Source organism: Microchirus variegatus (assembly GCF_963457635.1).
Source record: "Microchirus variegatus genome assembly, chromosome: 19".
Classification (NCBI taxonomy): domain Eukaryota; kingdom Metazoa; phylum Chordata; class Actinopteri; order Pleuronectiformes; family Soleidae; genus Microchirus; species Microchirus variegatus.
In genome coordinates, this window is record NC_139820.1 from 7,940,446 (window position 1) to 7,968,248 (window position 27,803).

At 40.5% G+C, this 27,803-nt stretch overlaps 1 protein-coding gene across 1 annotated transcript in view; it reads left to right on the plus strand.

Annotated features, from left to right (window-relative positions):
• The window catches only part of LOC310940830 (zeta-sarcoglycan-like), a gene marked incomplete at both ends in the record, with an annotated part of 150,909 nt that overhangs the window by 68,370 nt on the left and 54,736 nt on the right, over positions 1–27,803 (plus strand). Inside the window, one exon of the mRNA XM_083905853.1 lies at positions 13,575–13,662. Within this exon, the coding sequence (XP_083761979.1) occupies positions 13,575–13,662 (88 nt within the window). The remainder of the gene's footprint in view (positions 1–13,574; positions 13,663–27,803) is intronic.

Below are 27,803 nucleotides of genomic sequence, written 5' to 3' on the forward strand. Positions count from 1 at the left end.
TGCTCTTAGCTCCCAGTAGCCTCTGTGGCTGATGTAATTTTCTGTCCCTTAAGCTTCATTTCACTTTTTTTTAAGGTGGACCTAAAGAGATACTACTAAACAGAGCGTTCTGAACAGGGCTGTTTTGGCAGGGTGATTGAACTGCTGTGGTGCTTCATCCTTATGGTATTTTGACCCAAGAATGTCACAGACATGTTCATTGGGACACCAGGGAACTAGGTTAACTTGGAGAAATAGAGTATAATATGTCCCCTTTAATATATCACAAATTGATGCATTTAATTAAATAAAAACTCAGCTTGTCAACACCATTGTTGTTGTTGTTGACTGCAGCTGTGATTTATCTCCACATTGTTGCTTTCTGACTTCCTTTGATCCCATTTTTCAGTTTGACAAAACAGAGTCACCCTGTCATTTAGAATTTCCGATGTTACGATGCTAATTCTCAGCTTCTAGTCCTCTTGGTTATAATTCCGCATCTTATTGTCGTCAACTCAAGGGGCAAAGTCTCTAAACCGTGAATGGTATTCAAATTACGATCATTTTCAGCTGCCACATTTATCAAGGGCTGATCAGGCTTACGGCAGGATCAGCAAGTTTCACACGTGAGACTTTGCGTACGCTGATTTTTGCACATGAGTCAGTTTCTATACACGTTTGATAAATGAGGGCCACTGTGTGTATTTGTGGCTTGGAAATTGACTCTGATCAATACTCTTTTTGCAGGAAGACAGTTCTTTTTTCGACGAGCATTAAAGCGCATGCACACACAATCAGCGATAATGCAATTAGACACAAATATTGTTAGATTTGTAATGTGCATTACATACGCACGCACAAACTTCCCCAAAGTTAACTTATTCCTCTTTCACCTCGAGTTTTTCTACCAACAGAGTAATATTTCACAGTAAAGGCAACACTGCAACTTTTATCTGCTCTGCTTTTCTCTCCGCCTCCGTCCTTTCCACTTATCTTGTCTCCTCTATTTAACTATGCGACAGGACAAAGAACTTGAGGCGAAATGTGTTTCTTTGAAGACAAATGTGACCATAATGTCGCCACAGATGTTCACCCATGCTGATTTGGTTTCACTGTATGTGTATACGCCCAGATGAGATTTGTGCGGCTTTGCGAGCCTGTTATTGTTTGAACACATACAGCATAATTAATAACCTATGGCCTAAGTATAATGACTTTGATTGTGAGATGTGAGATGTGATGACATATGCAGCCTGGCGTGCATGCGTGCATTAGCACATATGCTTACATGTGTCGTGATGGATCAGTTCTGCTGGTTCCCATAATGCTGTGACAGCACAGGATCGTTCAACGTCTCACTGCCTCATTGCCATAACAACACAATTGAATTTGCACGCAAACATAGCAGCAAGCATATCCCGCTGCACAAACGCATGTCACAGCACACAAAATATTTTTTAAGTGTCCGTCACTCCGTCAAGGGAGAACGGAGACGGCAAGAGCTGCGATTGGTCCTCAGGACAGGCCGAGCGAAGCTGCTCTGCGCCGGCTCACAGTGCGCACCGAGCGTCCACAGAGGCGGAGCTGATCACCGCCGACAACGTCGCTGCCAAACTATAAATACGTCATATCTTAACACACACAGCACATGTTTATTAGACTCTAAATGGCTAATTTCTCGCCTCAAATTATCTTAAAACTGCGTTCCGTGACACAGAAAAGTGAGAAACGGCCACTGTTTCAATGTTATTCAGCTGCAACAACAACAACAACAGTCTTTCTCTCTCGGACGCCACTGCTCACTGTAGCCAGAAGCACAACAACCTTACGTGGCGACCCCTACTGATCGGGCGGGAAATTGCAGTGCGTATCTGTCACCACGACGCAGAAGTATGAAGGCTCGAGGGGTCTCCGTAGTTACGCAGTCGGATAACGCATTACTCAGTCGGAGAAGTATAATGTGGCCTTTAGCTGTCCACCTATATCTGAAGGACAGGGGACACTCTTTCGAGGGTTAGACTGTTCACATTCTGGCCAGGGAAGACAGATGGTTTGAAAAGTGGAGTGAAAGAAGCCATCTATGTTAACCTGGAGGAAACCATCACTCAACAGAGGAGGTGGACAAAGACACCGGCTATCAGCCACCTGCAACCCTGTCCTGAGCTGTCTTCCAAGAAGGAATCAGCAAGCAAACACAGAACAACAGTGAAGTCCAGCACCCACATAGTAGAAGACTCTGTCTCTCAGGTGACACCAACAACCTTGTCAGAGCTGAGGAAGCCTCTCGGATGAGAGGTGAAACGTCTTCGGCCAACTCCTGAAGAAGAGTACGACCTGGATGATTGAGAACCCTTCACCGACAACATATCTTAATGTTAGTGGAGGCTTAATGCGGTGCAACACCGTGATTCACCTTCACCTTATTTAACAGTGACAGTATATCGCCACGAATAAAACTGTCAGACGAGGTGAGGACTAGGTTTTGGTTTGGTTGCTGCAGCTGTCTTTGCTTCATGTGTGATGAGAACTCCCCACCAATCCCTGTGACAAAAGGGGTGCAACAAAATCAGTCGTGGGTTATAAAGTAAAAAATTCTATAAGCACACTATAAATCTACTGTGAGCAATGTGTTGCTCATAAATAGCAAGCCTTAAAGCGGAACTAGACCGGAAGTTCCTATTATCGCATTTTTTTTTGTGTGTATCTGCGTCATTACCTTGTTTATGAAGCCTGACGGTTCGAAACAAACAGTTCAGCCATTGCTGAGAACGTTGTGTTTTATTGTAATCTCGGGTCTCACCGAGATCACTGAAAATCCCGTAATAGTTACGTTAGCAGCGGTTCTCCTGAACAACCGATCGTCTGCGACTGCGGCGGGAAGTCGTGACGAAGCTATTTTTAAACACTGTTAAAACAATGTTTTGATAATGAGGAGCAGTGCATCCGCCGTTCCAGAGGGGGGCGCTGCGCTTCTGAGAACGGATGTGCTGGATAATAATGGCCAATCACAAGACTCTGTCTTCTGGGGGTGAAAGTTCACTCTGAAACATCGCGGCTGAAAAACACTGTCAGAAAAGAGGATTTCTATCGGCTATTTTACAGCAACTAGGAGGTTTTTGACCATAAAAACAAGTTAATATATGTAAGTAGACCTCCATAACTAACATTTATGTGCAACAGGACCACTCTATGGGACCTTTAATGCTTTAAATAATTGTTACTGTGCGTCTGAAGTCTGAATTATTTGGTTGAATGCACTTAAGACATTTCAGTATCAAAGTATGGATGTATCTAAAACACTGTTTGATTTTAATATAGTACCCCGTAAAACTGTGTCCAGTATCATTCTTTTCATCTCTTTCGCGTCAATAGTGAAACTGAAATATGTGCTTTGTTTTTCAGTTTTAGAAGAGGCTTTGCAAAGTTAATAAATCGCAGTGTCAGGCTAAGGAGAGCCGTGGCTTTAGGTTTTGTTTTGTTTTGTTTTTCATATTTTCCCAGCGACTGCCAAAGTCAGGCACCTGGGCATGAGTGTGTCAGGCAGGCTTAACTTTATATTTGCGAGCTCGCAAAAATGTTTGTTCATAAAGTCTAGGCCTCGGGACTTTTGTCTAAATGTGCCTAAGTAAATCTAACGGCAGGGTAGGTAGTTCTGAAATGATGCATGGGTTATAAAATGAAAAGAAAAACAAAACAATTAAAGAGTAATTAATAGGATTCTCTGCTCTTTTATTAGGTACATTAAATGAAGAATGGTGCATCCATATCAAATAGTTGCATAATAAAAAAGTATCTTCCCTGAACTGTATCATAGTATCTAGAACGTCCTCTAAGGAAGAGCTACACACACATAATAGACAAAATAAAGAAAAAAAAAAAAAAAGTATACAGATGCTACGATACACATTTTTGTGGTTTTTGATGCATATCTTTTGATTGTTTTTTTTTTTGTTTTTCCTTTCTTTTATCATGTCATGACAAGGTTTTGTTCAGCCATGGCAGAAACTTGCAGTAATATTCAAATGTCACAATAGGACAAACAGTAGCCTTAGACTGTGGGCTCAAATCCATTATATGAAAATGTAGCCGAGCGCTCTAATCTGAAACGTTATGAAAATGTGTTCAAATGCATTTTTATCTCCAAGCCCTCAGGTGGAAGGTATGATTTGTAAAGCCTAACACCCTGGGGCTATAAAATACATGGCCTGAATACTAGTCAAATATTGCAGTGAGAATTTCCACCCTCAGTGTTGGGCAACTGTGCATAAATCATCTATTTAGCACAAGTTTACTGCTCTGTACTTTTTTCAAGACATTCCGAATTAAACTTACATATTTGAAACGAATATCCCCATATCTACTATCACACAGAAGTGCCCTGTCTAACCTTTATTTTTTCTCAAGTATGACTTCCCAAGCGGGCAGATATTATTTTCTCAGGCTGGGGTTGACTTTGTTGACTGGTCCCTTAAAAAAAAACGTACGTTATTGTGGAAAAGCAGAATGTATGGCTTCTGTGAATCGGGCTATTTATTGTTGCTATCTCTAAAACAAATGTTGTGTATAGTTTACCCTCTTCTGCCTTCCATCTCCAACTTGCTGTCCTACATCTTTTTTTCTTTCTCAGTGTTTTGAGATTTATCACTTTGCACGTGTGAAGCTGGGAGGTCCCAGCTTACCCTACTTCTCCTAGTATTCAATGTGCCCATTTTCCTTTGAATCTCTCTTTTTGCCCTAAACCCCTCTGATAGTCTAATCATTTTTCCCCTCACTTTCCCCCTGTGGTAAAAAAAAAATATTCCAGATTTTCCAAAAATGAGCAGTTGGACCCAGTGGCACAGGGGATAATGTGTTTACCCACCACATAATGTTGAAATTGAAAAGGCATTTAAGTGTTTTTGTTTGTTTGCTTGTTCAGTCAATACAGCTGGATTATAATACATTATAGTTTTGGGAAACATGTTTCAGTGGGATTTTACAGTGTAAACTGAATTACGAAGATATTGCCCATGGGGCAGGGAGGAGAGCTGGATTAATGGTTTTAACTGTTTTAGATTAGTCTGGAGATTTACAAATATCACCCACCTGCTCCTGTTACCAACCTATGCTGTATGTAAATAAAAGCATCTGTTAGCTGACGTGAGGTTCTTGCATGAAGATACTGAAAATCTTAAACTTTGTCCTCACTGCTCAATGCTCAGATTTACATACTGCAGTATTAACTGACACAGAATGCAATGCATAGATATGTAACGACAATTTGCAATATTGTCATCCTGTGTGCATCGGTATAGATCTATCAGGTCTCAGCAGTGCTGTCCAGCAGTCCTGACCTTGAGGTACACAAAATAACTTGCACCTATTTGATTTTGGTCATGTATGACATTATAGTTTGATATGTGCCACACAATATTTTTTTTACTAAGGAAGTAATGTTTCAACTCGGACCAAAGCCATTGACAGATTAACATGACGTAGACACTTGGTTAGGCATGAGGAGGCCAACACATAAGATTTTAATATCCATGCAATTTAGTACCACACTAACTACGGTGGCCCAGAGGTGTCAGGCCAAATACAACACAATTCCTGTAACACATATAAACTAAATAGTGACGGTCCTAACCGCTGCCTTGTCAACATCCGTTACCGTTCACTTCCGTTGTGGGTCACTTCCGTTGTGGCTTTTGCATTTGTGTTGTGGCTTTTGTATTTGTGTTGTGGCTTTTGCATTTGTGTTGCGGCTTTTGTATTTTTGTTGTGGCTTTTGTATTTATGTTGTGGCTTTTGCATTTGTGTTGCGGCTTTTGTATTTGTGTTGTGGCTTTTGTATTTATGTTGTGGCTTTTGCATTTGTGTTGTGGCTTTTGTATTTGTGTTGTGGCTTTTGTATTTATGTTGTGGCTTTTGCATTTGTGTTGTGGATTTTTGTATTTGTGTTGTGGCTTTTGCATTGTGTTGTGGCTTTTGTATTTGTGTTGTGGCTTTTGTATTGTGGCTTTTGCAATTGTGTTGTGACTTTTGTATTTGTGTTGTGGCCTGACACCTCTGGGCCACCGTACACTAACACTGCAGTCCTGCAGAACCCCTGGTTCAAGGGTAATTTCAGTTCATACTTTTAACTAGTAATCTGAATGCCAGATCAACAACTCTGAGCTCAGCTATAGAGAGAGCTGCCCCTCGTTACAAGTTATAGGGCTGCATCAGCATCCACTCAAAGCAAACTGAGTTCCTTAATAACATTAGTTAGAAACATTTTGAAAATGGTTTTGCACTCATTCTGCACCCAAACCAATTTAAATCTTAGACCTTAAGTCAACTATTTCCTCGGAAGTAAGGTTCTGCTTCATTACGACCAGGGTTTCGTCTCCATGAGGACGACTAGTCCTGACAAGGTCAGTGTTTATGCCAGAAACGGTCCTTAAGTGGTTACAAGAATGCGCATGCACACACACACACACCTGACGCGGCTTGACTGGCTCAGGCTCATCTCAGCTGTCACTTTGAGATTTAATGGATTATACTGATCTTAAAAGTGTTGACACAAGGCTTGTGCAGGACATTGATGATATGCTAAATAGATGATAAAGCCCCTGAATGCACATAAGGACAGTTGAACATATTAAATTCAAGTGCCCTGAGACTACGATCAGGACTCTGATTTATTTCCTGTTGTTATACGACCATGGGGACCATAAACAACAAATTAGCACTGCACACCAACAATCACATCACTAATTTAAGAACCCTTAATTAGCTGACTTAAAGTGGAAAGAGTAATGGGAGGATACAGCAGACTTTTCCTCACAGTTTGATTGGTATTCTATTACTCTGCTATCTACTTGTCCTGACTGATTAAACAACTTTTGAGTTGAGACAACCCTTTTTATATCGCTCCCCACTCCTTAACTCATTCCCCACTCGCTGTTGTTGTTCAACACACCTTCTGTTTATCCGGTTCATGAAGTTGACTTTCCGCATTTATATTTTGTTGAAGAGTATGCGTGATTTTTGGACCTAATTCTCACATATAGGCAGATATTATTGACAACTTTAGCTCGAGCTTTTCCTCATCTGGTTTTAAAAAAGAATCCTGTCCACACACATCGAGTTCTCAAAAACATCTTTGTCCACACAGAAACTCCAAACCCCTCTGTTAAGTGGTGTCAAAAGCCATGGAGTAAATGCCAGGTAGCAGGTAGCAACATTACATTTACTTTTAAGCATTGAGATACAAAAGAGGAATAAGCTACATAGAAGAATTCTTGGAAAGAAATCCACTAGATAGGAACAGTGGACTGACAGAGGGTGAGAGTGCAGTGTATCCAAGTTCAGAAGGAGATAGGGGTAAGGTAAGTGCTAGGACAGAAGATGCTCTTGGAAGAGCAGGTCTTCAAGAACTTCTTGAAGATAGACATGGACCCTGTTCTGGTAGCGCTCTGAAGGTCATTACACCAGCGTGGGACGACACAAGCAAAGAGTCTGGATTGCCTTGTGCAGCTTTTATGAGAGCATTTAAGTAGGTGAGAGCAGACCCATGGATCACTTTGTAGGCTAGCATCAGCCATTCGAGCTCAATAAACAGAGGGGTGACGTGCCCTTTTAGGCTGATTGAAGATCAGATACGCTGAACCATCTGTAGCAGGAGATGACCAGAGCTTGTACAAGGAGTTGGGTCGCCTGTTGGGTTAGGTACGGCCGGATTTTTCTTATATTGAATAGTGCAAATTGACATGACTCGGCGACAAAGGCAACGTGATCTGTAAAGGTCAACTGGTCATCAATCATGACACCCAAGTTTCTTGCTATCTTGGAAGGAGCCAGAGATAGGGAGTCGATATTAATCCAGATGTTATGATGTATCGTTGGCTTGGCGGGGAAGACCAGCAGTTCAGTTTTGGAGAGGTTGAGCTGGAGGTGATGGGCCAATCAGAAGACAAGCAGACAAAATGCCATTGCTTGTCACAGGAAACATCGAAAATGCGACGGAAATGCAGCCCATAGAGTTTGCAGTTTACAGTTTTTAGGGCCTTAAAACACAGTGGACAGCAGGCATATATGGAAAACGACGATGGCCATATAGCAGCCCTCTTGGTCGGAATTAAATGTGCTCCCAAATGGGCTGTATCAAATCAGAGTTTTTGGATTGGCTTGGTCAATTGACATATTTTTATTCTGATTACTTGTGTCCATGTAAAACATAGCTACTTAAAAACATTGGAAACTTACCAGGAACAGACAATCAGCTGCAGAGGACACTTTACATTACTGCAAAGCCAACTGAAAGAGGTTCTGTGATTATTGCATTATCTTCTTAAAATGACAATACCCGTAATCTATGCTTGTAGTCACACCCACCTATAATTATAAATCCTACCATGGCTGATTACTGAAGTGCAATCACTGAGCATTGGAGAGTCAAGTCGCCTGGTTGAAGTAGATTTTTGGAAAGTCAGAAAGAGGGAGGCGAGCTGAAAGCTTTTTATTAGATTGGCAACTTAAAGTATTTCTTGTTAACCACATGACCATGATACCGAGATAGTATTCAAGTGAGATTGGCAATTACAGGGATGCAGTCAGGAGAGCTAAAAGCTGTTATTAGGCTCATGGCAAAAATGAATCAACCAAATGTATCTTGGATGAGGGTTGAGTACACTGCTGTTGAGCTAAAGCTAGTGAGTCCACCCATTAGAGACTGAGTGGAGACGTGAAAGCTTTTACTACTGTGATGACGAAACACAAATAAACAATCGCATCATTTCTTTACCTTCCTGACCTGTTTCACCTGACAGTCACAAAGAAACGGGGGTCAGTTTCGAGGCACAAACAGACATCTTTGCTAAAAGCTGTTGTTAGGATACATCTGCACTTGTGTTTGCACTGCTTTGATGAGCCACTGTTCCACAGATGATGCCTATTACCTAACTAATTACATTGACTACCTCAGGCTGGACGGCCTGTGCCTGTAATTCTAATCAAGGCAAAATTCAATTATTAACCCGGATTAATGGTGCTGTGGTGTGTACGTTGTGCTCACAAGAGAGTGCATGATGTGTACGTGTTGTTGTTTGGGCCTCTGTGCACATTTTGCATGATGAGGAGAGATTTATGCGCATGAGAGTGGAAACAAATGCCAGAGGGGCAATGCAGAGACTGGGTGAGGGAGATAAACAGAGAATTAAAGTGAATGTAAACACCTCAAATGATGTATGGCGGATGGGAAGAAACTCTATGCATTAGTGATACACAGGGTAAAAAAAAATATATATTATTCATGCATCCATGTCCATGTGGTTGGGAATTGGACTTGAAGGGATGCTGGTTCAAGTTTTGGGACCGGTCAAGGACGGGGGTGCCCCTGAGCAAGATACAGTACCTAACCCCCTATTGCTCCCCAAGCGCAGATAAAATCCTGTTATGTGCGTTATTCCGAGGTCACTAATTGGTGTGTGTGTGTGTGTGCAAATAAAAGTGATTCCGAGTCTAACCAGTCATTTACAGATGGAATTAACAGTGTTCTGTTCCACAGACTTTAGCTAGAACTGTTAGAAAAAACAGTTAAGAAAACAACTGACTAAACAAGAGATCTTCAACTGGAAAAAAAATACATAATACACATCAAAATAACAAAAACCCAATCATAGATTTTGATTAAAATAACTCTCATAGTTTAGACTACTACTACTACTACTTACTTTACAGTAATGCATCAATGCATCTTACGTAGTGGAGTAATGTGTTACGAAATAAGGTCCCTTTATATTGCATTGTTTAACCAGCCTGCTTATCCAGAATTATTGTATGTGAGCGTGGTGGATGATGGTTCGAGGTTGGATTCATCTGCAATTGTCGTGACGCAGTGATTATGTAAATGTGCCACAGAAAAAAAATCTATTGGCAGTCGCCATCAGAGTGCAGCTGTTGTCATAATATTATAATAGATCAGTATTATATGTCAATTTCTATGTAACTAGCAATAAACCAGGCATCTGGTATACACTCTGCCCACACACTCTTTCTCCAGTGTGCGGAAATCCGAATACCAATTGCGCCTTAAACACGAAACATGGTTGCAAATGTATGATGTCCATCACCGAATGGAATAAAATCAAAATTATATATACATATACAGTATATATATATATCATTCTGCATCGAGAACGTCGTTCCACTGTAACTCCAAAGCACATCACATAAAAAGGTTGGTCATTGTACTCATTGCACACTTGGCCTTACTGATGAAGTAAGGCCAATATGTTCCAGTGATATTTCCGATGTTTTGAATTATGGCTGTATGACGTATGACTGATGCATTCAGCACTGACTTTGCCATGTGTGCCAAAAAAATGGCCTCCAGCAAAGACGTTGGAAAAAAAAACAGATTGGCTATCACAAAATGCTCACTGAAAATAATCAGGGCGGCTTTTTCTCACAGCCTTTTTTCAACTGGAAGCCGAATAGTCCCTACTGCACTGCAATCGGTGTTAAAGAAAAGAATATCTGTGTTATAGCTTGTGGGAACACAAAGAGCTGGTGGTCTACTACTGCTTTGTTCGGTTAGTTTGTGTCACTCGCTGTAAAATAACACTGGACAAAGATGCTCAAACACCAAAGTCACACGATTCGAAACTTAGCAGTGGTTGTAGTAGTGGATCAACTACTCACGGGTGCTGATTTTATTATTATTGCACAGGCCTTCAGTAACATGGCTGTGTTTCCCCCCTGCAGGCAGCTATGTCCTTGCTGAGAGAGTGGGCATAGCAGTCAACACCTCATGCAACCACACATCAAACAAAGTTGAAGCTTTACCTGTAAGAGGTTCCTTATGGTTTGGAGAAGCTTCATGAGACAGATTGTATATTTTCAATCAGCCGCTACATAAATAGACATTAGCATCTGTTTAATGTGCAGCAATTATTTACCCCCCCCCCTCTAATTTCCATGTATTTGCATATGGGTGCTTAATCAAATAAGACTTTCCATCTTTGGTCACTCATCTAAATGTCAGAGTCCCGCTCAAAGTGAATAGGATCAGGCGTGTTCATGCACACTGCCCATTGAGCTGGAATGATTCTAAACACATTACGTCTGTCATGCTTTACAAAGCGCCCGTTGCCTTAAACAGAGTGGAAAGATAATACAGTGAAGCCTATCACACGCCCCGTTGAAAATAATTAATCCAGCATACAAGCATTAGGAAAAACAGATGAGGGAGGCAATACTCAATAAACTCTGTGCGGCGTTCACTTGTTGTTTGGCAAATTTGTTGCCCGACTCTCTGGGTGGATGAAGGATGTCTGTCCATTGAGGCAAAAATGCACATGAACTTGCACCTGAGCATGTATTCCAGTGAGAATATTATGCAAATGTGGAGGAATAAATGTTGAAACACGTCGGAACACAAGTCCATATGAGGGGCCGTGTAGGACATAATTCCTTTTTTTTACCTCTCACATACACAATTTTACCTGACACATTCACAGTTTTACCTCTCACATACACAAAAACATGTAAAAACATTAAATTAAACGTTTTTACCGCTCACATTAAATGTTTTTACACATTACATGTGAGAGGTGAAACAATTGTATGTGAAAGGTAAAAGAGAGTATGTGAGAGGTAAAACGATTGTGTGTGAGAGGTAAAAGAGAGTATGTGAGAGGTAAAACGATTGTGTGTGAGAGGTAAAAGAGAGTATGTGAGAGGTAAAACAATTGTATGTGAGAGGTAAAATTGTGAATTTGAGAGGTAAAATTGTGTATGTGAGAGGTAAAAAAAGGAATTATGGCCTACACGGCCCCTCATAAGTCCAAGTCCTGTTTGCATTGTGTTTGTGAATGTTTTTTGTTGTTGTTATTTGTTCCTCGAACTTGTGCAGTGACCTGTGTTTGTGATCATTTTGTGCGGTAGTCTCTGGACAGGCGTGACAGATTTTTTTGTATCACACGAGCAGACAAAGAATATCTAGAAACAACAAAAAGGGGGGGGAGGAGGATTTCAACTTTTTCAACAGATCAACAAATTATAAATTTTTTTAACACAGTTCTCCTTTCCTTGGAATACAAATTGGAACGTTGCACAATGTAAATGTGTGGAAATCAGCAGAGAAACGGGGTCACCTGTACGCTAGTCATTTCACGGTGACAAAACAAATAAGCAATTTCAAAGAGCGAGTAAAACAGAGGTGGGACAAGTGAAGGGAACTGGAATGAAATAGAAAACGACGTGAGTGTAGAAGTTTAAAAATAGAAGGAGAGAGAACAGTTAGTTAAGAATGTAAATGTGGATGATTTGTAGACGTTTTATATGCAGTAAAGTGACTCCAGGCTGAGTGAAAATGGAAGACACAGGGTTTGCATTCCCTGGTAAATGTTAACGGGCAGTGTGTTTGTGTGGGTTTCAGTCCGACCGTTATCGCGTGAGCAGAGGTCAGGGTCATCTTTGCCCTAAACTTGTTTAGGTTGAGGATAATTGCCTTTTTGCAGACATGCTCACATAGACAATGGGAAACAAGCGAACACTCAGACACAGGATGCTATTGTGAATAGATTATGCAAACGAGATGCAGAGTGTATCAGGCTGGCGGAAGAGAGGGAGTCAAGTGTGAAGGTTGATACAGACTAAGGCATTATTGGTTATGCAGGTTAATGCAGTACTGATTGGTGCTCAGAGGGGTGATGGCAGGTGTTTCAGGGCAGAGGATTTTAATTCAAATGGAATGTGTGAATATTTAAAGGCGCATTATGTAATAAATCTAAAGCAACTGGCCATAAAATCATGCTAATATGTCACAGAGACTCAGGAATAATATATAATATATTATATTATATATTATTATTATATAATATAACAAACTGAACTCACCAACAACAACAGTACAGCCAAAGTATTTGCATTAAAGGTGCATTATGTAAGAATGTGGCCAAAAACAGTTACTACATTCAAATTCAAAATCCCGAGGTCTTTTAGGTTTCGTTTTCTGACGTAACTGGCAACCCGTGGTTGCTCGGCAGCTGAGACTCTACTGACTGCAATGATTGGTAGACGGCGGTAGGTGGCGCCACATGCCAAAACATGACTTCAAAACATAAACATGATTTGCAGTCTGCAAAATATATTTTTTAATGTAAATATTTTGACTGTACTGTTGTTGTTGGTGAGTTCAGTTTGTTATATGAACATTATTCCTGAGTTTCTGTGACATATTAGGAGGATTTTATGGCCAGTTGCTTTAGATTTATTACATAATGCACCCTTAAACAAAAATCTTTTGCAGACCGCAAATCATGTTTATGTTTTGAAATCATGTTTTGGCATGTGGCGCCACCTACCGCCGTCTACCAATCATTGCAGTCAGTTGAGTCTCAGCTGCCGAGCAACCATGGGTTGCCAGTTTCGTCTGAGCTACAATGGCGGAGAATACGAAAACCTAAAAGACCTCGGTATTTTGAATTTGATTGTAGTCGTTTTTTGGCCACATTCTTACATAGGGCTCCTTTAAACTGAAAGGGTGCATGAATATACATGAATGTGTTTTTGAGAGCTGGTTTTCATTTCTCGTCAATGGACTGACTCTTTCCTCTCCCTCCCTTTAGGACAGTCCACTTATTCTTCAGTCAGACAGAAATGTGACAGTCAATGCTAGAAATGATCAAGGACAACTGACCGGTCAACTAACCGTGGGTAAGATGTACACACTCACACATGTGCACATAATACAGTCATAATAATACCTGGTTTTGTGGAACAACAACATACAAAATACAATAAACTACAAACCGCAACATAAAAGTCATCCATGCATTGTTATAATATTAGTGCTGAATTGATTAATTGCTGAAAAGATGAGTGAAGAAACTGATCAAGACATAAAAAATACAGTAGAATGGTGGCAATAAAACGTCCACTTGCTGTCCTGTATATGTTGTGTCACTGCCATCACAGAATCTATTTACTGTATAGGACCTTTAATGAGCAAATGCTTTCAGTAAGTTTGAATTTGACATTATGTTTAAAATCTAAAACTAGTTAATTGAATTCCATTATTGCTATGATACTATGACCTATGAAAATCTTTCACCCTGTCTTCCAACCCTTGGGAACTTTTCAGTTCAACATTTTTTTAATGATATATACATATATTATAAATATTAAATTCCAAAGGCAGGACCAAATGTTGACAGCCATCTCTTAATTATCCTTTTTTGGCGCCATTGTCCTTTGCAATTCACCAATACGTACATGACGTACGTCACATTGTCCTTAAATCCTCTGTAATTCTGATTCGCTTTCTTTTTTTTTCATAATAATTTACATACACCTTTTAGCTGCAATAATTTACTATATGTGTGCAATTTCCAATTATGAATTATTATTATTAACAATATTTTTGTAGGTACCTTATTTTTATCGGCAACCTGCAGAGTTTTTGTAATATTTTAATTATAACATATTTGTATTCATGAAAATAATTTATTAGGGCCACTTGACAAGGCCTTGTTAATTAATAAATCTGATTTAATGTAATTACTTTAATTATCTCTCTAGGTTATCCCGGTCTCCTTTCAGATCAATTACAGCTGGAAATGGGTATTTCTTCCATCCGCGATGACAATTACACCAGCTAACATATTAATCTATCACCATAATTGTCTCGCTGAGCTATTGCTATACTGTGTCACGACTCGGCTCAAGGCCCTGAGAAATAAAGGAGGGAAACTCAGCGTTCAGTGCTACGGGAAAAAAAAAAAGGGTAATTTATTTTATATCAAAAAGGAAAAATAAAGCAGGAACATAGAACGAGCTGACACAATATGTGGTGTGTCATCAGCAGTGTCAGTGGTGAATGTGGGTGTTTGGATGAGAAGTGTTGATGGTGGAGGAGTGGTTTAGAGCTGTTTCCATGCAGCAAAAAGACCCGGGTTCACGTCCCGGTCGGATAAAGGAACTTTCTGCTAGGAGTTTGCATGTTCTCTCTGTGTGTACGTGGGTTTTCTCCCACAGTCCAAAAACATGCAGCGGTTAATTAAACGCGATCACTAAATTGCCCTTAGGTGTGAATTTGAGAGTGATTGGTTCGAAAGGTCGATCCTCTCTATTGGCGTTGTTTCCGCCTCGCTTCAGCACGGCAAGGTTAAGTTGTGTTTCCACTAGCTTAGTACCTGGTACTACTTTTTAGTACCTGCGCTCAGGTTCCCAAGCGAGCCGAGTAGGCACCATGCGTGGCGTCGCTAGACTGTCGGCCACCGATTGGTCAGAGTGCCGTCACAGGAAGAGACGTCCAAAACAATAATCAAGGGTTGTAATAATGTCTAAAATCTCAATATTTAACAGAGGAGTCTAGTGTACACTCTTAGAAATAAAAGTGCTAAGTAGAACCATATAAGTTTCTACGGCTTGTCCTCATAGGAGAACCCTTTTTGGCTCCAGGTAGAACCTTTTTTAGAAAGGTTCATCAAAAACCCTTTTAAAACCTTTTATTCCGGAAAGGGGTTTTAAAGGGTTCTCCGGACAAAATGGTTCTTACTGGAACCGTTAGTGTTACCAAGAACCCTTGAAAAACCCTTTCTTTGGGAATATTCCAGATCCAATTCCAATTCGCAATTAGATCTTATTTCATTTTGGGTTGTTTTTACAGTATATTTCTGTAATTTGCCTTCATAATCCAGTTTTTATTCGTGGCATAAAACATAACACATATAATTGATTGTAGCAAGAGCAATGTAAAACAGCAAACTGTATTTCTCTCTTTTCAAGAGGAGGCCAAATAGCCAAAGATTCAAACACTTACTTACTTTCCTATCTGATTTTAATAAAAGTAATGTTTTTTTTTCTTGACACAGATAATACTGAAAAGCTTTAATATATGATTTTTTTAATTAAGCGAGGATTCATAATCTTCTCTACCATCATATTTGCCCCCAATCTTCACACTATAACCAGGGTTTAACCATTTTTGTTCTAAATAACTTCCATTTCTAAAACCATTATTTGATAATGTGTTAGTATCATAATAGAACAAGTGGGTTAGATTTTAGCTGATATGATCTTGTAAAGGCATAAATACACATAAAGAGTGTTACTTAGTATCTAAGACTTATTTTTATATTATCTTTGTTGTGTCATTTTTATAAGTCATACCCATCAGATTTCCTTCAAATGTTGTCATCTTTAAGACAGTGGACCAGCAGTCCAATAACAGCATCCAAAAATTACTGGGTTTAGAAGTCAGCAATGCTGTCAACCTTGAGATGCAATAATGAAAACAGATAGCATATACAGCATGTCTGTAAATAGAAGGAGGTAGAATGGATGTATGAATTCAAGCAGAAGCAAAGCAATATAAAGGACTGCAACTGGACAAATGATCAGAAAATATTTACTGTGCCCAAACATGAATAGATGATATTGTGTTGTGTGCTTATGTACGATAAGGTTTCCAATGCAGGCGGAGTATAGTTATCTTATTCCTGTGGGTTACTTAGCCATTTGACCTCCCTGTTCTTGCTAGTTGCAGAGGGAAGCATGAGCGAGGATAATTACCTAGTACTGAAGACCAAATACTATATATTAAGGGTATCAAAACATCAAATAAAACACCTTACCATTATGTTCAAGTATAAAGACGGCCTGAAGGAGTTGCATTGTGTCTTTGTGGATCGAGAGAAAGCTTCGGATTGGGTGCCAAGAAAGGAACTGTGGTACTGTGTAGACAAGAGTGGCAGAGGCGTATGTGAGGGTGGTGCAGGAGTTGTACGAGGACAGTGAGACTGTGGTGATGGATGGGTTCAAGGTGGCAGCGGGATTACATCAGGGATCGGCTGTGAGCCGCTTCTTGTTTGCAATGGTGATGGACAGGTTGACAGATGAGGTCAAGCAGGAGCCTCTGTGGACTATGTTGTTCGCAGATGATACTGAACGATTCGGTGAACAAATCTTTAGAACAAATCATTTTAATGAACGGATTCTAGTGATTCAGTACACTCAAATGATCCCATCACTGAAGACACATTTTGTCTGACATCTGTGATTTTTTTTGTTGTGGTTGGTGGTGACATCAGAATTCAGGATGTTAGGAGAGAGAGAATAATTACCAAGTCGCATTGATTTCATGACAGGTGAAGTAAATGCTATTTTCAGGGCGAGGGCTGGTCTACTCTCCATATGCAGCTTATAGGCATTCTCCTGTAGGCCAGCGAGCCACCTCTGGTGTTTTTCTATGCACTTAGAGTTTTTTTTTCAATCCCTGACACTTTGAAGGTTTGAAATCCCTGACAGCTTACCTCCTGCTGATACAACTCCCCAAAGTAGCTTTCCTCACAAAGAAAAAAGCACTTTAATGCTTATGTGGATCTGAGTGAGTATCTGTCTGCCTGTCTTTGAGTCAGCAGAATCGGTCCGTGTTAAAACGAGATGGCCAGACCGCCCACTGCAGCCAGCTTTAGTAAGGCTGCTGCAGGGTGTCTTAGGGTGTCCGGGCAGACAATTGCTTGCGTTGGACAGCCATGTACAGGTGACTGCATTTTTTGCAATTATTTGATTTAGTTTCTGGTGCTATCTTGTAGGGCTTGTCAGTAAAGATTACGCCGACTTTTACCTGGTGTAAAAAGGTCCGTAAAAATGACCCCAGGTAATACTAAACCCAATGCGAATAGACCGGCAGTAAACGTGTGTGAATATTCCATCATCTCCTGTTGACAAGTAGTTCTCCGTGGATTTACAAGCATGGAGGCGCCATGTCAATGTGTGTCTGCACTTGTGTGATGTCAAGAAGCAACATAGTACGTGGTGACAGACGGTGCCTTGTCTAGTGGTCACCTGCCGTATGGCTCTGGTCGACCAGACTGGGGCCTGCAATGGCAGGGAAGGGCAATTTACCCTGATTTATCCCTCCCAACTGTGAGTTAGGGTGGGATAGGGTTTTAGTTTTACTGAGATTTCTTATCCACTGCAAATTGGGCATTAATCTTACAGATGTCCTGTGGTATAATGACATTACTCCACTTCCCCATGTAAAACTAATCCTGTTCGAATAGTACTGTGTCTGCATAGCCTCTGGTTTTGTACCCAAAGCAGCAAGGCATTAACATGTGTGCCCTTAAAGCTCACATAGAGTGGTCCTGTTGCACATATATGTTAGTTATGGAGGTCTACTTACATACATTAACTTGTATTTATGGTCAAAAACCTCCTAGTTGCTGTAAACGAGCCGATAGAAATCCTCTTTTCTGACGGTGTTTCCCAGCCGCGTGATTTCAGTCTCAACTCTTTCACCCAGAATACAGACTGTCTTGTCATTGGCCAGTACCCGGAAGTACACCCGCTCTCAGAAGCACAGCTCCCCCCTCTGGAACAGTGGATGCACTGCTACTCATTATCAAAACATTGTTTTAACAGTGTTTAAAAATGCGGTTCAATGTACGCAACTGGATGTGCCCGGACTAGTGCCCGGAGCAGGACGATCTGAGAACCGGCATTTACGTTACCGGACCAAGTTTTTTCATTGATCTCGCTGAGCCCGAGATTACAATAAAACACAGCGTTCTCAGCAGTGGCTGAACTGTTTGTTTCGAAACTTCAGGGCTTCTTAAACAAGGTAAGAACGCAGATACACACTAAAAAACATCGTTAATTGGAACTTCCGGTCTAGGTCCGCTTTAATTATTAGTTTAGTTAGTTGGTTATTTATCTCAATGCATGTTTTTCCAAACATTGTGCAGCTCAGCTGATACATGCTTATGCTTCACACAATCCCATGCTTTCTGTCACCTTTTCATTCACATGCAAAACAGTTCCACCTTTGGGAAAAAGATTTCCCCACACACAGAGACGATTGCCAAGTAAGTAGTTCCATCAATAAGCGCTTTGTGACACACAAGCCAAACCAAAGATCTAAAAGGCTTGGTGATAAGTTGGAATGGGACAGAATGAATATCCCTGGGGGAACTTCTTACTGCATATTGGTTTCTGGAAATCCCTTCATCTACTCCTGCTGCCACCTCCTGTTACCTCTTTGCTGACACGGCAACACTTTTCACACACACAACAAACACACACCCCTCCCTCCTATCTCTATGTCTTTTATATCCTCATAGTGATATTCAGAAATCACAAAAGTAAGACGGTTATAACCTCTCTCCAGATGCTCGCCACATCGGCAGCGGAGCGGTTCCACCTCAGTGAGCGCCCTTATTAATATTCATCACTGAAACTCACCAGACAAGCGGCGCGCTTGTACAAGACCTTACAGGAGCACCGTGGTCAGTGGTATGGAAAGGTGAAATGGCCGAAAAACGTTTGGACTTGTACGCCGGCGGAATACCGAGACGCCATTGCACTGACGCCACGTTTACGTATCGCACTGTGAAATAGAAGCTTACAGAGAGAGATACCTGACTTTAAGCAAAATGTAGATGGCAGCAGCTTTTCCAGGAAAAGGGTGTATAGAGTTTTGATCTTTGTGCTGTCTAATGTAATACAATAATTATCTATTAGGGAGTGTCTCACACCTACACCCTCCCACCTTGTGACCCAGTCAGGGCCCTTATTTTGAGAGACAGAGACAGACTGAGTACATGTGTTGGCCTTGAGCTTCTCATCTCAGTTTTATCCCTCTCTTGCTTTCTCTCTCTCTCACTCTGTGTGTGTGTTCCTTCCGTCGCCTCCAGTGCATCTCTTCCTCCCTGTCCTTTTCCATTGCTGTCAGCTCGTTAATTTGAGGGAGAACCTGCCATCTTTGTCTTCTGAATGGCCCACCATAAAGATGATGAGTGAACTCGTGAGGTTTTGAGGCTATACCCTCTTTCCCACCTTGGTGATGATCATTGGAGGCGGAGCGGTTTGTGTCCGAGCAGCATACACTGAAAGGAAACAAAACAGGCAAAGGGATCATCGTCATTTAGGTCCATTTTTTACAGAAATAAATAAAATGATGTATAATGTGTATAGTTTTGTGTTATAGATTCAAATGTATTCTTCAACAGCAAAACGATTCACACCAAATTCGAATGAAGTAGTGTTTGCCTGACGAGGAGAAATAATACGGTGGCCCAGAGGTGTCAGGCCAAATAAAAACGCCACAACACAAATACTAAAGCCACAACACAAATACAAAAGCCACAACACAAATACAAGAGCCACAACACAAATGCAAAAGCCACAACACAAATACAAGAGCCACAACACAAATACAAAAGCCACAACACAAATACAAAAGCCACAACACAAATACAAAAGCCACAACACAAATGCAAAAGCCACAACACAAATACAAGAGCCACAACACAAATACAAAAGCCACAACACAGATACAAAAGCCACGCCGTACATGAACAACGAAAGGCATGATGGGAGTACACATTTCATGAATTCACTCAACATGTTTATATTCAACTCTTGTGGCTTTTGTATTTGTGTTGTGTCTTTTGTATTTGTGTTGTGGCTTTTGTGTTTGTGTTGTGGCTTTTGTATTTGTGTTGTGGCTTTTGTTTTTGTGTAGTGGCTTTTGTGTTTGTGTTGTGGCTTTTGTACTTGTGTTGTGGCTTTTGTATTTGTGTTGTGGCTTTTGTTTTTTTGTTGTGGCTTTTGTTTTTTTGTTGTGGCTTTTGTATTTGTGTTGTGGCTTTTGTGTATGTGTTGTGGCTTTTGTATTTGTGTTGTGTATTTGTATTTGTGTTGTGGCGTTTGTATTTGGCCTGACACCTCCGGGCCACCGTAGAATTGTGCTTGAACTTGTGTTATTCTTATTAAAAAATTGTTCTTCACTGCGAGTTAAAGTATTAGCAAACCCCCATTTACATTTAGTCACTAACCTGCAGTTAGTACACTTACAGTTAAGGCAGCAAATTGCTCATGTTCCAATTATAATGACGACATAAACTTTCATGAAAGTGTGCACTTAGAATAACACATAGGACATCAACTGCTGCTTAAACTGTCCATCTCAATTATTGTTAACTGTTTATTTCTCATTTCCCGTCCTTTCACCTGTGTGCCCGTGTCTTGGCAGAGCTGGCAGTCATTACAGACTGCCTGAGTGTGTGTTTATGTTCTGGTTGTCTTATTGACTTTTCATTTTTCTAAGTGCATGGTGCTGATAATGAATGCTGCTTCTCCCCGAGCAGGGAGAGGTATTTGTAGCACTCATTATCCGCATGTGTGTGTGTGCTGATTTTATGGGAGTAGGGAAAAAATGCTGCTGCATTATTGAGTGAGTACAGAGGAGTGTTTCCTTTTTTTCGCCTATGTATGTTTGTGCATACGTGATCATGCTTTTGACAGTGAAAAGGTTGCCAACTTTTACCTGCTATAAAACAACCCTCCTAACTTTAAGCGTCTTTCAGTGCTCATGCAATAGTTCCTTATCATTCAACACGCGCGCCGCTCTATCTTTCCCCTCTTTGCCCTCTCTCTATCCTGTCATCATTTTTTACCTTCCATTACCGCTTTTTTAAACATGCACAGACCTCATCTCCTATTAAAAAAAAACCCTGAATTCCCTTCTAACCTTGTCACCTTTTCCCAAACTTAAGCTCAAATGTATAACTTCATTATCGTTATCTTCCCACTCTAATTATGTTCCATTTCATCAGAATTTGCTTACTTCATTTCTCTGGCAATCGGCTGATTATGGTTCATAATGGATTATCAGAGCAGCAACATTAGGATATTCAAAGGCAAAGGCCATAGAGTAATAGATGATTAATGATTTGTGGTAAAAGTTGGGTGAGTTTCTAAAGAGTAAGTCAACGTCTTAAGACTCTCAGTTTGTAGCTGTAGATATGTAAGAACTGCATCATAGCTTGGAACACATGGAAACATGAAAGTAGTTTAACAGATGAATGTTGACAATTTATTTTATGATTAGTATACAAAATGAGCACTTTCAAAGCCTTGCAAAAAAAAAAAAAAAAAAATCAGTTGTTCCATTACACACACTCCAATTATGAATTGTCATCTTTGTAAATCCCCCTCTGAGAAACAAACGATGTACATAACAATCACATTTCTCAGTGATCACATTTGAGCAGCCATTGTGAGATCTTTGGGATTTGGCTGACTAAAAAAAAACACAACTACTGAGGAGTCGGAGTCTTTGTGTCTCCAATCAGCAAAGTTCAGACAGCACGTCTTCCCTTTTTTTAATGTTGCTACTCTATGATCAAATCAGTGGTTTTAATGTGGCAATTAAAAATACATAGAGCTGAGCATTAACAAACTGGAATACACTTAAGGGGCCATGGATGACTCCATAAAGGCACGGAGTTGACTGCCGTTGTTGTCATTTGTCTTTATGATTGCACTTTAATTGGACAAAGGCTAATTGTCTGCATACTGTTTTGGCGGCAAGATGGCAAATATCGTTCACGTCATTTGTTCATGTGCTGAATATAGATTCAGTGGTCCATATGAAATCATCCCTCAATTTGTACTGTTTGCTGGTGGTTTGACATCATGATAAAACGGCAAATGCCTACTACTTCAAGCATGGGAGTACACTCTTAGAAATAAGGGTTACTTATTCAAGGGCTGTGGTTCTACCCATAATCATTTGCTTCTGAAAAACTTTCCAGGAAAAAGGGTTTTCCAAGGGGTCTTGGTAACACTAATGGTTCCAGTAAGAACCATTTCGATCCAGAGAACCCTTTAAAACCCCTTTCCTGAATAAAGGGTTTTAAAAGGGTTCTTGGTGGAACCCTCCAAAAGAGTTCCAGGTGGAACCTTTATAAAAAGTTTCTAGAGGAGCCAAAATGGCTTCTCCTATGAGGACAAGCCGAAGAACCTTATATGGTTGTACTTAGCACTTTTATTTCTAAGAGTGTTCATACATTTGGTTTTGGAGGTGGTATTCAATAAAGGAAAGGTTTGGGGTGCAACCTGTAAAAAAAGTTTATTTAATACTGTAGCTTAGTTTTTCCTCTCTTGCAAATGTCAGTTGTAGTACTATTTACATTTGTCAAACAACAAACGGTGGCATGATGTTTTATTGCGTTCATATACTTGATTTCATTATGTCTACAGCAGCACCATTCTTTTGGCCACGGAAACTGAGTTTTTTTTATTGCAAGTACAAGACCTGCAAATACTGCTACAGTATTATTTTACAATTGACACACTGAAGTGAGTTCTACTGCCCTGGACAATGCCCTTTATGTGTAATAAGTGTTTAGTGTTTCATAAAGTGGATACAATATATAATTCCGGGTGATATAACGCAAAGAAAAAACCATGCAAACTCCATGCAGAAAGGCCCTTGTTCCAACCGGGTCGTAAACCTGGGGCATTTTTGGTCATATATCTCCCAAATGTGAGCACATGTAACAGTCCTAATATTCAACTTGATTATTAAAACACTTTTATTTTGTCCACAGGACATTAAAATACTATTTTGTACATTGTCAGAGTCAAAGACTATGAATAATGCAGAGACCCTCATGGTCAAAACGTCTGCTACAAGGTCAGAGCAGTGACTTAGTATTCCTTTAGGCATGTTGGGGGGGGGGGGGAAGCAAACATAATTTTGTGCGTTTTCAATAAAAAAGATAGAATGGCCAAGCTTCCTGCAAGACTTGAATTCAATTTCAAAAACTATTACAGCCCCTTGGGCACTTTTGTCACGTGTTGAGTTGTACATATTAGGTATGATGATTTTATCCAGAGAAGAGTTTCAATCAAGGGAGATAGTCAAATATAATAATTATTTTCCTGTTATTTATATGTTAAACAGCTTAGCACCGGTGGCGGTTGCTGGATCTTTGAAATGGGGAAGCTCATTTCAGTTATTTACACATGAATTCTTCTATAAATTCTGCAAACGAACAACTAGGACAAGGAAACGCTATAATTATGTAAAACTGAAATTATATAATAGTGTTTTTTCTTCACAGTGTATATGTACAAAAGAAAATGGTCCATATCGCCGTGCAAATAACACTCAACGACCAGCTATTTGACTTCCCTCGCAAAATCCATATGTTCCATATGGCGCGTTTCCATTCGCTCGACTTGACTCGCCTCACCTTGGCACGACGTTCTTATGTTTGCGTTTTCACAAAACATCCGACACGTGAATCAAGCCGAAATGTAGGTCAGTTAAAAAGACGTAAGAATCCTAAAAACGCGAGTGGCATCACAAACCCCTACAAGTCACTGGTCACTCCGCCCACGTTGAGTAGGTACTATATTGTAGTGGAAAACCAAACTAAGCCGTGACGTGTCGAGGGGAGGCGAGGCGAGCTGGGACCATAGGTGGAAATTGGGGTTATGGAGAACAGTTGAAGCCGAACTTCGAGTGGTTTTAATGTGGAGGCTGCTACGGGAATATGAAAATCACGTAAGGCGAACCACCGTCCGTGATAAACAGCTGATTCTTAACGAACTGCTGACACGTTGTCATCGCGTTGTAGTCATGTTTATGTTTTGAAGTCATGTTTTGGCATGTGGCGCCACCTACCACCGTCTACCAATCACTGCAGTCAGTAGAGTCTCAGCTGCCGAGCAACCACGGGTTGCCAGTTACGTCAGAAAACGAAACCTAAAAGACCTCGTTTTAACTGTTTTTTGGCCACATTCTTACATATGGCACCTTTAAATGTAAACACAACACAGTTACATGTTTGACCACATCTTCCGTTGCTGTCTTAAAGCAATCGCCACTGCTTAGGCCATAGCAGGTGTAGCTCTGGATGTGTGATGTTATTTTTAGCATTGTGTTGTTTTTTTTTGTTTTTTTTTTACACCTCTAAGTAAAAGAAAGAAGGGTATTCAATATTGCACAATTGGCACGAGTCAATACAAGAATTGATACTGTGAAAAGATAAACTGTCGTACTGAGTGAAACACGTTTACCAAGGACAACAACAGAACACGAGCACCAGTCTACACAGAATAGGGTGAAGGTATCGTATTAGAAAATAAATATTACAAAGAGATATTACAAAAACACTCATAAGTAATAAGAATATGAAGGGCATGTTTCTATTGTCTTTTCTTTGTCCTCATTTTTGTTTGTCTGATAAAGAGATTGAAGGATGCTACAGTGACACAGAAGGCCTCTCTTTCATAGAAAGCCCTCAAATGACACTCTTTTCCTGCTGTTGCATCAAATTCATGCTGCAAGTTGTTTACCTTCAGACGGCCAAAAAATTATTAAGTTGCTTTTTTTTTCTATTTACCACTACTCTTTCTGTTTTTTTTTTCCTGTCACTCCAGTCAGCAGGTGCTGCACTTATCTCTTTAAAGGTTTAAAAGCTGCAGCTGCTCACTTTACATTCCAGGCAAATAATTCTGCACCCGTTTGACTCGTGCCTTTATCTCTTCCTCTCTCACGGTTGCTCTTCAAGATGTGGCGTCTTTTGTCTCGGTCTCATAATTGATTTGCCTTCAATTGACAACTAACAAAGTTCAAATAGTTCATAAAGGAGAAAACGTGTCAACTACAGAAACAACACATTTTATGTGAGCACTTTCCGAAAAGCGAGTGCTGCTTAGCACTCAGCCTTTATTGCAAATTATAAAAGGTCAATTAATAAAATGTTGTAGTTCACAAGCTCACAAATGCAAGATTATTATCTCATCCAGCTCATATTTTTCGTGACTTCAGGATGTGAATGCTATTACAAAAGAGAAGTCACTGTGAAAGAGCAGACCCATCTTTAGGCCATGCATTCTTTACCTTTTCTCTGTTATGGAAACAACTTTAAAAGTTTGCACGTGAATAGAGGGGAGATTTCTTTTCCTTGTTTAATCTTGTTTCTCAATCATGTCATATAGTATCTTGATTTGTTACAGGACTGAAGTGAATGCCTCGAGCTTTGAGAGTCATACTAATAAGGAAAGTGGGCATGGATGTGCTTCCCTTTGCCGGCGCTGTGACCTTGATCACATTGGGAGCTGCAGTGCCCCATAATTGACATGTCATAATGCACATCATTTAGCATGCAAAACCCGACAGTCAAGGTTGACAGTCAGGTTTGTTTACAGACGTCGTGCTTAAGTGTTAAAGCGGACCTAGACCAGAAGTTCCAATTAACGCTGTTTTTTTAGTGTGTATCTGCGTCATTACCTTGTTTAAGAAGCCCTGAAGGTTCTAAACAAACAGTTCAGCCACTGCTGAGAACGCTGTGTTTTATTGTAATCTCGGGCTCAGCGACCCGGTCCAGTTACGTAAACGCCCGGTTCTCCCGAACAGCAGATCCTCCTGCTCCGGGCACTAGTCGGGGCACATCCGGTTACGTACATCGAACCGCAGAAGAAGAATAACGTCCGTTGTGGAGGTGTTTCACGAGCGACAGTGTCTTCTGACTCCGGGTCAAAGTCATACAAGGGACCGCGGCGGGGAGTCGTGAAGAAGCTATTTTTAAACATTGTTAAAACAATGTTTTGATAATGAGTAGCAGTGCATCCACCGTTCCAGAGGGGGGAGCTGCGCTTCTGAGAGCGGGTGTACTGAATATGTCACTTCCGATCACAAGACTCTCCCTTTCGCGTTCCTCCAATAGACAAAGGAGTCTGCCTTTCCAGGCCGTGTTTGCACACCTCTTTGTCCACTGCAGGTATCGCGGAGCCGACTCCCAGCCGATGTTGTAGGAAGGAACAAGTTCAGTCTAGTCATCCTAATTTGAATACACAAAAGGACCTGACACCAATGAGCTTAATTTGTGAAGTACAGTTCTGTATCTTTAAAAAAAAGAAAATAAACAATGTCAGCTGGTTCTTATTTCAGTGTGAAGATCAGGAAAGTTTTAATGAAATGAAAATAATTTATTGATAAAAGTTTCCGTCTTTTGCTGCAAGTATAGGCCCTCATTAATTAATGGTCGTAATTATGACAGTGTTGCTGTTTCATATTCTGGGTTTAAAAATTTCATAGAGATATACAATGTAGGCACAGCCTGACATGCCAGTCTTTTTCATTTCGCACTCACTCCTGAGATCAGACTGATTAATATAGGTGACAAATGGCGGCCGACTAATTTATCTCTCCTTCTGTCTCTTTCTGTTTCCTTACTATATTAATGAGTCTAATCAACGCTAAATAAATAATTTGTGTCCCTTGGTGCATAAATCTCACTCCACCACAAAACTTGAATTGACAAAAGTACTTTGCAATGCAGTTTCTTTCCCCATAACCCGCCTTCACACCCCCCCCTTGATGGAGTGCTGTAGTAAAACAGAAGGCCTCGCTCTTAAACATGATGCGATGACCCCTCTTTCCCTACTGTTGTGTCCAGTGTTGTTTACATTCAGAGGGACAAAATGATAAAGTTGCTTTCTCTATCTACAGCTTCAGCTGTTCACTTTTGATTGCACTCAAGTGATCGTGCACCATGTTGACTCATATCTTGAACTGTGTGAATGCGCGTAATGATTTGCAGTGTGCGAGGAGTTTGTTGAATGGCTGAGGTTCAGGCGGGCCTTGCGGTACGGGTCATTCTGCTCTTTTTAGTGGTGAATTGGTGTTGGACAGTGTGTTTCTGTACATCTTCATTTATTTGAGCCTGAGTTGTATAGATATATTTTTTCTGTGGACGAAAATGACCCAACTGCAGAGGTCTTTTCACATTTCTAGTAAGTAGTAGCCTTTTCTGCTGTTTTCTTGGGGGGATCTTGGCGTGTTTGCCGATATCTGACAATACTTGTTACAACCAATATCGGCCAATAACATCGTGCATCCTGTCTGGGGCCTTTTTCCTATTGTGGTTTGTCCAAATAAAGAAGCCCCTCAGAGACTCCTGCTCCCAGTGGCCACTGCAGTTTTTACACCTCTAGGTGAAATCTAGGAGAGCAAACCGTCTTCTGTCATTGGCTGCTTCAATCAAATAATG